Raw genomic sequence first — 15,467 nt, forward strand, 5'->3', positions numbered from 1 at the left:
CTTGAGTTTGCTAGGAACAGAGAGGCTTCCACTGTTAAGGTACACGCACACACACGCACTGAAATAATTCAAGAATTACTACTTGGCAATGTTGTCATCCATCAGGTTGTACAATTATTGGCTTGTGATGTCAGTGTACTCCACATAAGATGCAGATTGGCGGGCCCCAAAGGATAATCACAGTGACAGCATATCAATATCTTTGTTAACATTCAATACGGGCTTTAAAGAGGTAAATGGTATATATGCAAATATATTAAACACTCCATTTCTTAATTCATATAAGGAGAAAAGCAAATAAAATATATCTAAAAGATATTGAGGATTGATCAACTCTTTTTTAAGTGTGTTTTCTCTGGAGTTATGATATCAAAACTCTGATCAAAGACATAAACATGAAAGAAATCAAATACAGAACATTTAAGATAAAAATCCTTCACAATAACTATATTGAATCTATAACATATATAGAATGGAAATTGAAGGGGATCCGTACATTTTTGTACTGAGATTAAAAAGGAAGATCGGGGCTTCCCTGGTGGCGCAGTGGTTGAGAGTCGGCCTGCCAATGCAGGGGACACAGGTTCGTGCCCCGGTTTGGGAGGATCCCACATGCCGCGGAGCGTCTGGGCCCGTGAGCCATGGCCGCTGAGCCTGTGCGTCCGGAGCCTGTGCTCCACAACGGGAGAGGCCGCAACAGTGAGAGGCCCACGTACAGCAAAAAAAAAAAAAAAAAAGGAAGATCACAGAGTGAAATATTGCCAAAGCCAATTAACTGTTATTCAGCAGCCTTCTCCTATTGGCAGGAGGATATCTATCATGTTAGACTGCAGAAACTTAACGATAGTCAGCAAATCTAAGGATTTCGAACCCTTGAAAGACAGCCCTTCCTTTACATTATGCTATTATAGAGCTGATATACCCAGGTTCTGCTCCTACAAACTTCTGATTATAATCAGGCCCCCAAGTGAAGCTACAGAGACTACAGAGAACATATTGGTGGCAATAACAGGGTTCAGGTTAGCATCCTGGTTTAGTACAGTCTTTGGAATTTGTTTAAAGTAATTCTTCCCCCTGAGAGATAAAGTAAGGTTTCTAAATTTGTAAAATTTTTCAAGCCTTTACCACTGAGACTGTACATGAGGAAAAAAAATAATGTAATAACTATCTATTTTGAAGGCAATTGGCTACTAGCTGCTCCTCCCTGGGACATCCTCCAAAATGCACGTTTTCTTATTCAAAATGTCTATAATTACGTCTGATAAATACATCATCAACATCATCATCAATGAATAGCAGTTGTATGCAGAGAAGTTCTACATATTAAAAGGCACAGCTTGTTACAGTTTGTGCCTCAATAAAGTCTGTGTTAGAAGGAACAATTTGCTTTGTGTTAGGATGGGAAAGATTGAAACTTAAAAAAAATACTAAATTACTTCACCATAAAATAAAAGAGCTAGCATTTGAAAGGTTCTAAATATCTTGGTTTTCAGTCCAACTTCTTTGTTTTCAATTACTGTGATTGACTGTCTCTCCCTACCCCCATCCTCATGAGATTACTGATTTCAGCCTACACTAAATTGTCCTGGCATCCTTACTTGGGGAACAAGGGCAGTAAGGGGAAAGGGAACATGAACTGACTTTGCTATTAAATAGTGTTTCTACAGCCTTTGCCAAAGTTCCCTACCAATATTATTTGGAGACATTCAATTAGAACTAGATGATACATTTTGTGAGAACTAAGATGTTGGAAACCTATTAAGTTTCTGGAGTCTAAGGGGATGATGGTGAACAGAGTCCTGAATAAACTGGGATAAAACTGAAGTAAAAAATCTTTCTGGCAAGTAAAAATGAAATATTGCCATGTTCTGACAACAAGGAAAGGAAATGAGAAAATAAACATGTGAACAAAGAAAAACATGCTGAGGTCCCAGAAGAGACACAGATTAGGGAGGGTATGATTAAACGGAAACTTTAAATCATCAGCTTTTGTTTCTTTTGCATTAAATTTTTCACTTAAACATTGCACTGAATACAAAGAAGCATTACCATTTAGAGTTATTTATGAAGAGTAACCATACGTTAGGATTGATTAAAAGAAAAGGAAGCATTTACATGTTTTTGTCAATACATACATACCTTAGCAAGTCAATATCAAATGTTATGATTATTATATGCTATTTTGATTAAACAAAAAGCCATTAACTAATTTTGATTTTGACTTGCAGATATTTATTCATTATATAGATTTATTAATTTTGACTTAATAAAATACTGAGATTTAAAAATAAATTGAAACAGTGGTGAATTCACTAAAAAAGTGATATAATATTTCAGTAAGTACTATACCAAATAACCAAGATCAAAGAACAGTTGTTTGTAAAAGAGAAATCAGGGAGGATAGAGAGACAAAAAAATGTGCATTTATTTTTTCTAATGTCAATGATATGTGCTAGATAGCTCAACTCCCAAAATATTAGAAACTGTTCCATCAGTTTAATTAGGAAACACATAAGAAAACAAAAATTGAAAAGGTCTATATTAGGGCAAGTTACATTAGCAGCTGTAACAAGCAATTCAAAATCCCAATGGCTTAACACAATAAAAATTTATATCTTGCTGACATGACTACCCAATGCAGGTCAATGAGTTTACTGTCTTCCAAGTAGTTATTCAGGGATTTGAACATCTTTCATGCTAGAACGTCACCATCCTCACCTTTGTCACAGTGGATCTTCTGTTGACAGATTAAGGGAAGAGAAAGAATATGAAGAAAGTATGCTTATTCTTCACTGAATTTGACCAGATGCCGCACATGACCTTCTCTGCCCGTCAGTTGGCTAGAACTAGCCAAATGACCCAAGCTAGAGTCAAATAAATTGGAAAATTTATTTTAACTGAATACCCAGGAGGAAAACGAGATGATTTGGTGAATATATGAAATTGTCTTAGCCATCATGCTTAATCAGACTAGAGTTTCATTCTACGTAATACTTATTTCTCACAAAAGTGAGAGAAAATTATAATAAATGCGGCTGGAATTTTACACTCTACCTACAGCCCTGTTATGTGATTTCTTTTTATACTTGTCAATTTCAGGGACTGACTGGCTGCCAAGTGCTACCACCGGGCAACATGGCCTTGGTAGGGTGTTCAGCCTTCAGGGTCAGCAACTGACTAACATGATCAGTCACCATCAGAGCTGATGGTAGGTTGATAAATGACACCAAGAAAAAAAAAATCACGTGAGGCTTAAAATATGTACAAGGAAGTCCATTTATGAATTTATAATGTGAAGTCATTCCCAGCGATGACAATGCTCACTGTTCCTATCCAGAGCTCCTCTTCCTCAGAATGAAGATATTTAAGAAGTTAGATTATTCAGCATGATTTTTTTTTTTTTTTTTTTTTTTTTTGGCTGAGTACAGAGTCAGTAAATGTTAAGGGCGTTGTGCAGTTCTGTGGTAACGATAATCAAGTTCACATCCTGGCCTTACTACATAGAAGCTATGTGACCTCAGGCAGTTTATTTAACCCTCCCTCCTTCCATCCTCAGTTTACAAATCTATTAAATGTGCACAATTATTGGTACAGATTTTTGTGCTGTATATGTGGCTATTTAACTAATATCTATTTCCCCATGAGGGTTAATGTTATATACCTTATTGTTGTTTTTTCATCATTATATTTGGTGGCTTAAAACAACCATTTATTTAGCTCACAATTCTGCAGTTCAGCAATTTGGGCTGTGCTATGCTTCTAGTTTGCACTGGGCTCACTCATATATCCCCAACCAGCTGTTGGGTTGGTTCAGGGATGGATGGACTAGGTGGGCCTCAGCTTACATGGCTTTCCTGTACTCCATATGCTCTGTCATTTTCCAACAGGCTGGAGCCAGCTCATTCATATGATGACTGGGCAGGGTTCCTAGAGATCAAATGAAAACATGAAATATTTCTGGAGAACTACCCTCAAAACTGACACAACAATACATTCTGTTGACTGAAGCAAATCAGAAGGCCAGTCTAAATTCAAAATTCAAGGGATGAGAAATGACCCTCTACTTCTTGATTGCAGGAGTTGAAAAGTCATGTTGCAAAGGATCTTAGAAAAGGAATAATTGCAACAATCCAAAAAAACCACACAAACCTACCATGAAATCAAGGGTGGATGTGCCAAAAGAAGTACACAAAGCTCTGAGAGCCGCTCATCAAACATGTTTGTCTAAGTCACAAAGATCACGAGATGTTTCCTTGAGGAAGTAAGACCTGAACTAGATATGAGGGGCAAATAAGCGATTACAAGGCAACTTTGGGAGGTGGTGGATATTATCTAATATCTTGATTGTGATGACGGCATCACAGATGTTTGCATATATCCAAACTCATCACACTGTACACATTAAATATGTGAAGTTCTTTGTATAGCAATTATACTTTCAATAAAGCTGTCAAAAATAAAATAAGGGAAAAAAAGCTGGGGAGTGGAGGGAGTTCCAAGCAGATGACTAGTGCATTCAAATGTCTATAGAAGAAGGAACATGGAGAGTATAAGAAACAAAAGATCGCCAGTGTAGCAAAAGAAAACAATTGGCAGGAGTTGAAGGCAGAGGACACTTGAAGGGCAAACCATGCAGGACTCTGTGAATCAAAGAGTTTTAAATTTATTTTAATAATAATAGCAAACCTTTCCATGGCACTTACTATGTGTCTGACATTATTCTAAGTGTTTTATGTGTATTAACGATTTCATCCTAACACCGCTGTAATATTTATATCAGGATTTTACAAATAAAGAAACTGAACTTCAGGGAGGTAAAGTAACTGCCTAAACACCGAGGCTAGATTCAAACTCATCTAGTCTGGATCCTTCCTCATAATCAATATGTTGCAGTGCTTCTTCAAGGCCATTGTTCTGTTGGTTATCAAGAGCAATAAAAAGCCACTGAAGGCTTTCAAACAGGGGTGGACATGATCAATTTTGTATTTTTAAGAGTTTATTCTCACTGAAGGTTGAATATATAGTAGAGGAGATCCCAACTTCCTGTAAGTAGACTATGACTGTATTTCAAGCAAGAGAACAAAGTAACTTAGATTATGGTGATGGTAATAGGGAGAAAAAACAATGGTGTTTATAGATGTTTAGAAAATATTAATGATGGGTAAAATGGACAGTTGATCATCACTTAAGTGTAATGTTTGGCACAGACATTCAGTCTGGTTGATTAGACAATTATAAAGACTGGTGAACCTTCCATCATTTACAAATTCACTTATTCATTTAGTGATCCTTTCACTCATTCATAAAGATAGGAATCAAATCTGAGTAACAAATTCTTTCATAGCATTCTTTCCATCACACGTATATTACATTTTCATTGAGTTCCTCATTGGAAACAGTGCAGATTAAACGCAGAGATGAAAAAATATTAAAATATCAAAAAACAAAATACATTCGTTTTTATTAATTCAAACACAATGCTTAACAGCACAAATGGTTTGTGACTGCTCTGAACACGTGTGAGCCGCATGCTCAACAAGAGGTCTCTACGGAAGGAATCAGTGGTGAATGAACCAGTTAGGAAGAAGTGTGCCTGCTGTTTCTGAACATACTAATTTTTCATATTTTTACTCTGAAATTAAGATAAATAAGAGGCTTAACGGTAGTAATATGGTTAATATGGATGTATGGATCACTTATATGTGCTTTTTGCTAAGGGACAAATGGAGATTTGATTGAAATTTGTTTTTTGTTTTTTTAAGTTAATTTTTATTGGAGCATAGTTGATTTACAATGTTGTGTTAGTTTCAGGTGTCCAGCAAAGTGAATCAGTTATACATATACATATATCTACTCTTTTTTAGATTCTTTTCCCATATAGGTCATTACAGAGTATTGAGTAGAGTTCCCTGTGCTATACAGTAGGTCCTTATTAGTTATCTGTTATATATAGTGTGTATATGTCAATCCCAATCTCCCAATTTATCCACCCTCCCCCTTATGTTATTGTCACTTAAAATGTTGCTGAGCACTTTTATAGGAAGATTCTTCTATGGGCAACTTTGCTGACTATTGGAGAATAAAAGTCTCAAATCTTTTGCAGTATTATTAATAACAATATAAATATTGCCAGTAAAAGTCTGAGTACACATCATCTGGTACAAAAAACTGTAACTGACTCACTTTCTATTGAGATTCCTTATTTCTCCAGGAGCAGAAACTTCATCTAAGACACTCACTTTCTATTGAGATTCCTTATTTCTCCAGGAGCAGAAACTTCATCTAAGACACTGTGTCTCCAGACACCTTAGAAACTTCATCTAAGACAATATAAATATTGCCAGTAAAAGTCTGAGTACACATCATCTGGTACAAAAAACTGTAACTGACTCACTTTCTACTGAGATTCCTTATTTCTCCAGGAGCAGAAACTTCATCTAAGACACCTCGGGGTCATTTCAGCCCTGATTTTCCTGAGATTGCACTGAGGTGCTGGGTTGCTTCTGTGGAGTCAAGTCTGTGCTGGGTGTGGAGGCTGAGGCAGGGTGGAGGACTCCTCTTGGCACTATGATCTCTCCAGCCTGACGTCTGCTGAGACGTCACTCTACCCAGGTCACTGTCTATGCGCTATGCATTTGTCATCCCTGGTAGAGATACACCTCTCTCGTGGACACGGAAAGTGCTTCTAAACACAGTCCGCATGGCATCAGTCATCTAAAGGACAGTAAACAAGAGAATAGAATGAGACCACAATCAACTCAAAGATGTACCCTGCTGGTACTGGGTCAAGAAGATAAGCAAGTGCAGTGATAGCTAAGCTCAAGGTCACATGTGGGAGTGACCCTGTATTGTGTTTTTAAACTTTAGGGAAATATAATGATTAGATCAAAAAGTCCATTCAGTAGGGAGCAAGTCTGAGTAAAATAAGGCGGCAAAACGAAAAAGAGTGGAGAATAACTCCAAAAGAATGAATACTTGTATCAGAGGCTCAGATATGTTTGCATTTGAGTGTTTCCAATTGTAGCCTGAGAAAGGGGGGCAGGGATATTTTCTGGCCATTTGTGTTTGTTCCCCAATTTAGGTTTCTGCAGCATAAGCATAAAAGTCTGCCACACGGAGAGCCAGGTGGTCACGTTTCCTTGGCCTCATTTCTCTGCGTGCATTGCCTCACAGCTTCACATCATGGTATGAAAATTGTTAAAGAGGAAAAGACGACAGAAGCCTAAATCACTTCTATTCAATGTGAGAATAAATGGTGTCTGCAATACAAAAGGCTCTCCAGACACAGTACTTTGAGGTTACAGTTCTGTAATTTTGCTGAACTGAAAAAAAATCCCTTTCCTTTGGTCTTAAAATTTATTCAACATTCACATTTTATTAGCAAGTAAGCATGAACAAAACAGCTTTTGATAAACACAAAAGTTATTTTGCCTCATTATACTGAATGACAAGTGAGACCTTACAGCTTCACGTCAAATCGGTGGAAAAATAATTATCTGTAAAAAGTATGTGCAAACATTTTTCTACAAAGCTAAAGATTCAAGGCAACGTGTCTGGAATGTGTTTCTCCCTTTAGGCTGCCTCCATTCCATGAAAGATCTGTCTCAATTTCCGCTCTTCCCAGAGCCTCCTTTTGGTCTCTCTGCAAATCCATTCCTTCTGAATCTGCCTCCTTCCGACCCTGCAGATGGAAACCGTATGTTTCTCTGTTTAGGGAAGTGTGCCTAATCTTCTCAAGCAGAGATTTCTGGACACGTTTTATAATATCTTCATGTATGGCTTCCTAATGCACCAAATACACTGTAATGTGCTTTTGGTTTGCTTTCAACGCATTAATACATTCGTTGATTTTTTCTCAGCAAAATCTCTAAAATTAAGCATAGAGTTGTGAATTAGATTTATTTTGGACAAGCAAAATTGTTTTATTATTTTCAGTAAGTACTTGTTGATCACCTACTATGCTACAGCCTTGAGGTACAAAGATAAAAGACATAACTCAAAGCGTACCATCAAGTAGGCTTGGGTTGGCGGAAACCTGATGGAATCAATCCCATACAATGTAGGAAGGGCTGAAATGGAGAAACTACAGAAGCATAGAAGGAGACACATCCAGAAAAGTAAACTGACAAAAAAAGTATAGCATTCCTTAAAAGGATAATTTTCATTTGTGAAGGAATGTATTCAAGTGTATAAAAGTGACATTAAATCATAAGTCTATCTTAAAATTTTATGGTTAATGGAAACATCTATCTAAAATATTCAGAAAATATCTAGCCTAATTATGTACTTATCTTACACATGAAAGTAATAGCTTGCATATCATTTTGACATTAAATAAGTTAGAAAGCAATTTGTGTGTTTTGCTTTTTTTTTTTTTTTTTTTTGCGGTACGCGGGCCTCTCCTGTTGCAGAGCACAGGCTCCGGACGTGCAGGCTCAGCGGCCATGGCTCACGGGCCCAGCCGCTCTGCGGCATGTGGGATCTTCCCGGACTGGGGCACGAACCCGTGTCTCCTGCATCAGCAGGCGGACTCTCAACCACTGCGCCACTAGGGAAGCCCTGTTTTGCTTTTTTAATGAAACCAAATAAAGGATGGCAAGAATCAGGAGGCCATATCAAGGTGATAAAGCGAGAATTTGGAATTTCTGGGATGCCATGAAAAAACTAGGCCTCAAAGGGTGGTTCCTACATGTTGATAACTAATTGTCTTGAACAGATTTCCTGCCCAAAGTTACAAGGTCGGCAGGAATGTAGGGTAGGGAGGTAGGGATTTACTAAGGGATACAAAGGAACAGACTGAGATAAGGAAAGAAAGTTGAGAGTAACGGGTTGTTTTAAATGCAAACAGTGTTCTTAGAGGCAACAACTCACTACATAAAATATGCAAGTAAGAAGAGAAAAGCAAGTGTAATCTAAAACAGTAGCCATGAAAAAAACCTTTGAGAAGCTTTTCAAATTTTATAAAAGTGCCTCCTATTGTCAAAGCTCTCAAAAAGGTCAATTTTAATACCCAAATATTATTGGTAATATTTGTTATTCAAATAATAGTGAAAATATATGAGAAATAGCATTCTATAATCAAATCATGTAGTTTTCTTGTCTCCATATATTTTATTTTAGTACAAAGGATACTTTTCACTAAAAATGCAATTGAAGGAAGTGTAAGTCATTGTAAAGGAACAGCATATTTCAATCTAGAAAACCAAGGATTAAAAGGACTTGAAAATACACATCAATTTCTTATTGGTTATTGTCTACAAGAAGAGTAGAACTGGGGCTGCAGGATGAAGGGGACTTTGGACTTTACTCTGCACACTTCTGGATTAATTTGAATCTTTCACAACAATAATATATTCTTGCAATGGTAGGTATTTAGAAAACAATAAACGAGGTTATTTTTAATGTTGTAAAGAGCAGTAAGACCAAAATTAAAAAGGCATTGGAAACTATTACTAAGATTTGAGAAACAAAATTAATTAAAAACAATAACAGTAACTGGAACCGCATGGACCTTCCCAGGCAAGCAGGCGTCCCACCTTGTTCAACTTCAGAACACCAGCGACCTCTTGCGGCAAAGATGGATACATTTTAAATTTGTGTAACTGCCACAGAGGGTGATTGAGAAGGTTGCCTGATGAAATTCTGCTTCTTTTTCAGATTGAAATAGCGACAGCGATACCTTCGGGGAACAGAGAGCTCCTCACCCCGCCACTACAGCCAAAGGATGCTGAAGAGGAAGAGGAAGAGGAGTCCACCCCCAGACTGATTGACGGCTCTTCTCCACAGGAGCCTGAATTCCCTGGGGTTCTGGGCCCACACACCAATGAAGGTCAGGTCCATCAAAGCTGGATTGTAATGAAGTCCACTTGTACATTCCTCAAAACTGCCAAGCTCCAACTCTGCAGGGAGCCCCCATGACCCAAGGAGTAAACTTTGTTATAGGCTAGGTTTGAAGCAGGAGATATACATGTATTTGGTATTAAAATATAAAGCTGTTTTAATACTTCTGCTTTGGCATGATGGAAATGATCAAATAACCAAAGATTTGGGGTCAAAATATTTTTCTGGCATCATTACTCAGAAAGCTTTGTGGTGGAATGCATTTCTAGAACAAACGATACACTATCAGCAAGATCAGAGTCCGTGTCTGAGAGATCAGGCCCCAGCAGTTCAAGGAGATCAAGTGATGATGGACGACGATGATGATAATGATGATGGTGATGATGGTAATATTATTTTACATTGATTGAGCACATGCTTTCTGGGGGCCATAATGCTCAGCACTTCACATTATCTCGTTTGACTATTGCAACCTCCTTGTGAAGGTATTAGTATTATTTTTTTCATTATTACCAAGGAAACTAGCTCAGAGAGCATAGGAACTTTCCAGAGATCACATAGCTATTAGGTTCACACACTGGGTTTGAAGCCTGTTCTGATTCTTGTCTGTGTACTTATTGGAAAACAGGCTTCTTTTCACTCAGTCCTGGGAAGCAGCAGGAAAAGGAAAAGAGAAGAAAGTATTTCATAACATCGGACTCCATCTAGTAGGGCCTGAAGTTGATGTAAACCATGGCCTTTTATTTAGGTCATGAGAAGGAATTCCTGGTGTTGAGCCTGATTCTATGATTTGTTGGTATTTCATGTTAGAATTTGCCAGTGTCAACCTTGGGGGCTGTTCAAGTGGACTCACACCAGAACACTATTACACACTTGGAGAATGGTGTTGTGAGGGGGTACAGAGTTCCCATTGCAAAGGTTTGGTTAGTATCAAGAGTCTCTGTACTAGAAATTCTGGAGATACAAGACTTGTCTTAAAATGACTACTGTTTTCACAGATATTTCTGTCTAGTACATAGAGACAGACATGTAAACCAACTTAGAGACAGTGATATGTTACAGGTAATATAAGAAAAGTTTGTACAGAACACACTGAGAACAGAAGAGAGGAAAGAGCATTCAAATCCCAGCTTTGAGACTTTGCTAGATACACAGTCTTGAGCAAAGCAGTCAGTATTTTTTTGCCTTTGTTTTCTCATCTAAAAAATGGGATAATAAATAATAGATCTTACCTCATAGAGTCGTTATAAGGATTAACTGAATGAAGTTAGTGCCTGGCCCACAGTAAACATCATATTAGTTATTCTCAATACTCTATTCTTGATAGAAGAGTACATCTTTTGTTTTTGTTTTTTTTTTGCGGTATGCGGGCCTCTCACTGTTGTGGCCTCTCCCGTTGTGGAGCACAGGCTCCAGACACACAGGCTCAGCGGCCATGGCTCACGGGCCCAGCCGCTCCGCGGCATGTGGGATGTTCCCGAACCGGGACACGAACCCGTGTCCCCTGCATCGGCAGGTGGACTCTCAACCACTGCGCCACCAGGGAAGCCCGAAGAGTATATCTTTTTTGTTTACTCTCAACAAACTTTTCAGTGTGCAATACAGCATTGTTAACTATAGGAACTGTGTTATAAGCAAATGTCTAGAACTTAATTCATCTTACATAACTGAAACTTTATACCTGTTGAACAGCTGTCTCTTTCCCCCTCCTTCCAGTCCCTGGTAACCACCAATCTACCCTCTGCTTCTGTGAGTTTTTAACTGTTCACCAATAAGTAGTGTAAAAATGTTGTCTTTTGTGAAATGCTGCCTATACGCCAGCCACTAAAGTGTTTTATGTACATCAGCTCTTTGAAGAGATACAACAATACTAAGTACTAGTTACTGTTATCTTCGCTCTATAAATAGGAAAACTAAAATTCCAAAATACTATAAAAGTTGTCCAAGGTCATGGAAGTGGTACGTAGGGGCGCTGGCATGAAAACAGAGGCCACTAAGCCCTTTCTTTAATGAAGACACCATATTCTTTCCACATAGTCAACTTTCTATGAAGTAGCAGAACACGCTACAGACAGAACCAGGGAGATACACACACAGTGAGAAGGAAATGTATATATCCAGCAGAAAGTCCTCAAAATAGGGAAATTAAATATCTCTAGAACATTACTTACTTTTAAGTAATTTCAGATCTTTCAAAAGTTGACTGATCTGGCATCATTACCTAATGAGCCAGGAACAATAGAAGAGCAGAATGTCCAATCTTTTTAAAAGCTTTAGTAAAACTTATATGGCTCAATAATGTCAGTTTTGAAACAATATAAGAAAAATTATGACTTAAAAAAACTTTTTGTCTCTAAAGGAGTCTGAGAATAAGTAATGAAGTTAAAATTTTAATTCACATTTTACTTTCCAAAGAGGAAGCATCTCTCGAAATTCTAAACTTTAAAATTAAATTTAAATCTTATAAATTTATCAAAGGCAAATAGTTTGGAAATATTTAAAACATTAAAAGTCAAAATATTATTTGTTACTATGAATATCAATTTCTAGAAATAGTATTCTGAAGCCACATAAAGTAGGCTTGAGTTATGAGTGGAAAAAACTAGAATTAAATAATAACTGGTGTGACTATATATAATTACCCTAAGTGATTATTAAACTAGCATGACCATGAATATATAGAACAAAATGCTTTACTTTCTAAAAACTGTGATAAGTAGCAAATACTCATTTACAGTGATTAGAAAAATTAGCAAGTACTAAATAATGCATAGCTCTCCCTTAAAATTTTTTCCTAGATTTACATTCCTAAAATAGTTTTCATTCCTGAAGTTGTTATTATACGTGATTTTTCTATTTAACAACAGTAATAAGACCTTAGTAGGTGCATTACCAGTTCTTGATCTCAAACCACGAATGGCTCCTTCAACAAAGGCAACCAAATGTCCCGATTTGCCTGGGAGTGAAGGGATCCCAAGACCGGGGGCTTCCAGTGCTAAAACTAGCAAAGTCTCAGCTAAATGGGGATGAATTGACACTGAGCAATCCCAAGAAAGTCTTCCATCACTTTCTTCTTCTACCTCTCATGGCTAGTTCACTTTCCCCATCAATCTCATGTCTCACAACTTTTTTCTCCTCCTCCCTAAACCCCTCAAACTCATCAGAGAGCTTAGCCGCCTCCTTCACAAAGAAAATGCAGTCTTCTGGTCAGCAGTTCTTTGGTCTTTCTGTTTGCAGACATATAATTTACCTACATCTACATCCATGCATCTACTCCTATTACAACAGAGGAACTGTCTGTCCTCCCACATGTGGGATGTAAATTCTTCCGATTGTGTTTTTTTCCCCCTACTACACCTATGATTATCAGAATTTTGCATTCTTTTTCCAGTAACAGTGGTAGAATTACATTAATTCATAATTTTTCCAGGGTATGACTAGTGACCAGAAGCAACTAGGAAAACTGACAAATTATAGAACAAACTTTCTCTCAATGAACTAAATGATACATACAGGGATTGAGCTAGGAACCTTGGTTTCACAGATGCGTCCTTCACACCACAGATTTTAAATTAAACTGAAATCTTCATTCTTCCCATTGTGTTTTGAGTCCCATTTCCTGCTGCCCTCTCAGTATCCTTTTTATATTCAGTCTCTCTTCCTCTGGATTCTATTCTTCAAATCTCTCTCACTTTAGTCCATTTCCTCATCATACACACTACAAATACGTCTTCTTATAGTTATCACCATCTTTCTTTCCTTTTTCTTTACAGTCAAACATCTCAATAGCACGGTTTGTATGTGCTGTAACTATTTCCTCACCTCTAACTTCCTCCTTCGTGGCTGTAATCCAGCTTCCAACCTCATCACTCCACAGTGTTTACTGAAGTTTCCTATAATCCCCACAGTAACTAATCCAAGAGACATTTTTCAGTCCTTAACTGACATCTCAGGAGGCTTAGATTATTTTCTATTCCCTATTCCTTCAAACTAACTCTCCACTTGGCCTCCGTAACATCGTCCATCCTATTGTCCTTTTCTTCCGGCCATTTCTTCTCTATCTCCCTTGAAGCTCACTGTCCTCTACATGACCAATAAACAGAGTGCAAAGGACGGGTAGGAGTGTGTATGTACGGGGGTGATAGAAAAAAATAGATTAATAAATGGAGATATAATCCAGCCTGACAACTCTTTTGGATCTGTTGTCTTTTCTATCACCATTACCCTAGCCAAGCAACCGTCATCTTTTATCTAGATAACTCATCTCCTCTCTGCCTACTGGCCCTCCATCAGTCTTCCAGCTTACCTTCAATCAGCGTGACATCTTAACATGCAAATCTGATCATGTAATACCCCTGCCCATCCTTAAGATAAGGAACAAAATCTGTAACACAGCCTATAAGGCCCGTGTGTGTTATGTCTTAAACATTGCAATGCTCGCTGTACTGTAGCTACAGGGACCATCTTTTGGTTCCTCCAAAGTGAAGGGACTTGGCACCTGCTGCTTCCTCTGCCTGCATGCTCTTCCCTGTCACCTGCATAATCAATTCTTGTTCTTCCTGCAGATTTCAACTCAATTATCACCTCCTCAGAAAACGATGACTCTCAGACTGAATCAAATTCCTGTAGTTTATGCTCCTATGATATTTCTTGACATTTACCACAGTCATCATTTTATTTATTTGTGATTAACATTCATCTTACATAGCAGATTACAAAACAGAACTGTCTCTTTGGCTCACCACTGTTTCATCAGCTAGCACAGTGCCATTTACAAAGAAAAGATTTAATAAATGCACATTGAGTGAATTAATATTAATGATCATTGCCCTTTTTCTTGATTTTGTTTCAGTGGGTTGTTTAAATATTGAACGAAAGACCTAATAAAAATATTATATGTGATGTTTTAAATTTATAAAAACCACAATGTTAATATTTACATCTGAAAATAGAATTTCCAGTAAATATAAGAGCAACAACCATGCAATATTCACTCAGTAATTTAAAATAAAATTTTAAAGCATTACAAAGAATATACTAATTATTGGGGTAGCCTTAGTTGGTATATTTGACTTTAATATTCCATTTAAAGAAAACTATATGAGAAAATATTAAATATGCCAGAATAGTCTGAGACGCGAATCTTGTTTAATAAATATTCGTAATCACATAATTTGTTAGAAGTTGCTTTTGTTGCTTACATATATTGTTTGCCTCTTTTAGACTTTCCAACCTGCCTTCTGTGTACTTGTATAAGTACCACGGTATACTGTGATGACCATGAACTTGATGCTATTCCTCCGCTGCCCAAGAACACTGCTTATTTCTATTCCCGCTTTAACAGAATTAAAAAGATCAACAGAAATGATTTTGCAAGCCTAAGTAAGGATGATGGCACTAATACCCTTCTCTTTACAGACTTTTCCTAAAATGTTTGCACTGTGAAATGTTGGTACTGAAAATGAAACTTGAATATCAAAATATGACTCAAATCAATTATTTTTACTTTTGAAGGTTTGTTTTATGATGAGAAAAAATGGTTGTTATGAAAACTATAAAGGTTGTTATGAAACTATATAGTTGTTGATACTCTCAAACTATTTTCAAATAAAGAAAAATCACAAATA

The 15,467-nt window shown here is 37.2% G+C and overlaps 1 protein-coding gene across 1 annotated transcript in view; it reads left to right on the forward strand.

The window, feature by feature from the left end:
- Positions 1 to 15,467, forward strand: part of EPYC (epiphycan) — a gene marked incomplete at both ends in the record, with an annotated part of 35,576 nt that overhangs the window by 12,342 nt on the left and 7,767 nt on the right. Inside the window, 2 exons of the mRNA XM_079937715.1 lie at positions 9,658 to 9,829; positions 15,064 to 15,222. Of these exons, the coding sequence (XP_079793841.1) occupies positions 9,658 to 9,829; positions 15,064 to 15,222 (331 nt within the window). The remainder of the gene's footprint in view (positions 1 to 9,657; positions 9,830 to 15,063; positions 15,223 to 15,467) is intronic.

The sequence above is a fragment of the Stenella coeruleoalba genome (assembly GCF_951394435.1).
Source record: "Stenella coeruleoalba genome assembly, chromosome: 11".
Lineage (NCBI taxonomy): Eukaryota > Metazoa > Chordata > Mammalia > Artiodactyla > Delphinidae > Stenella > Stenella coeruleoalba.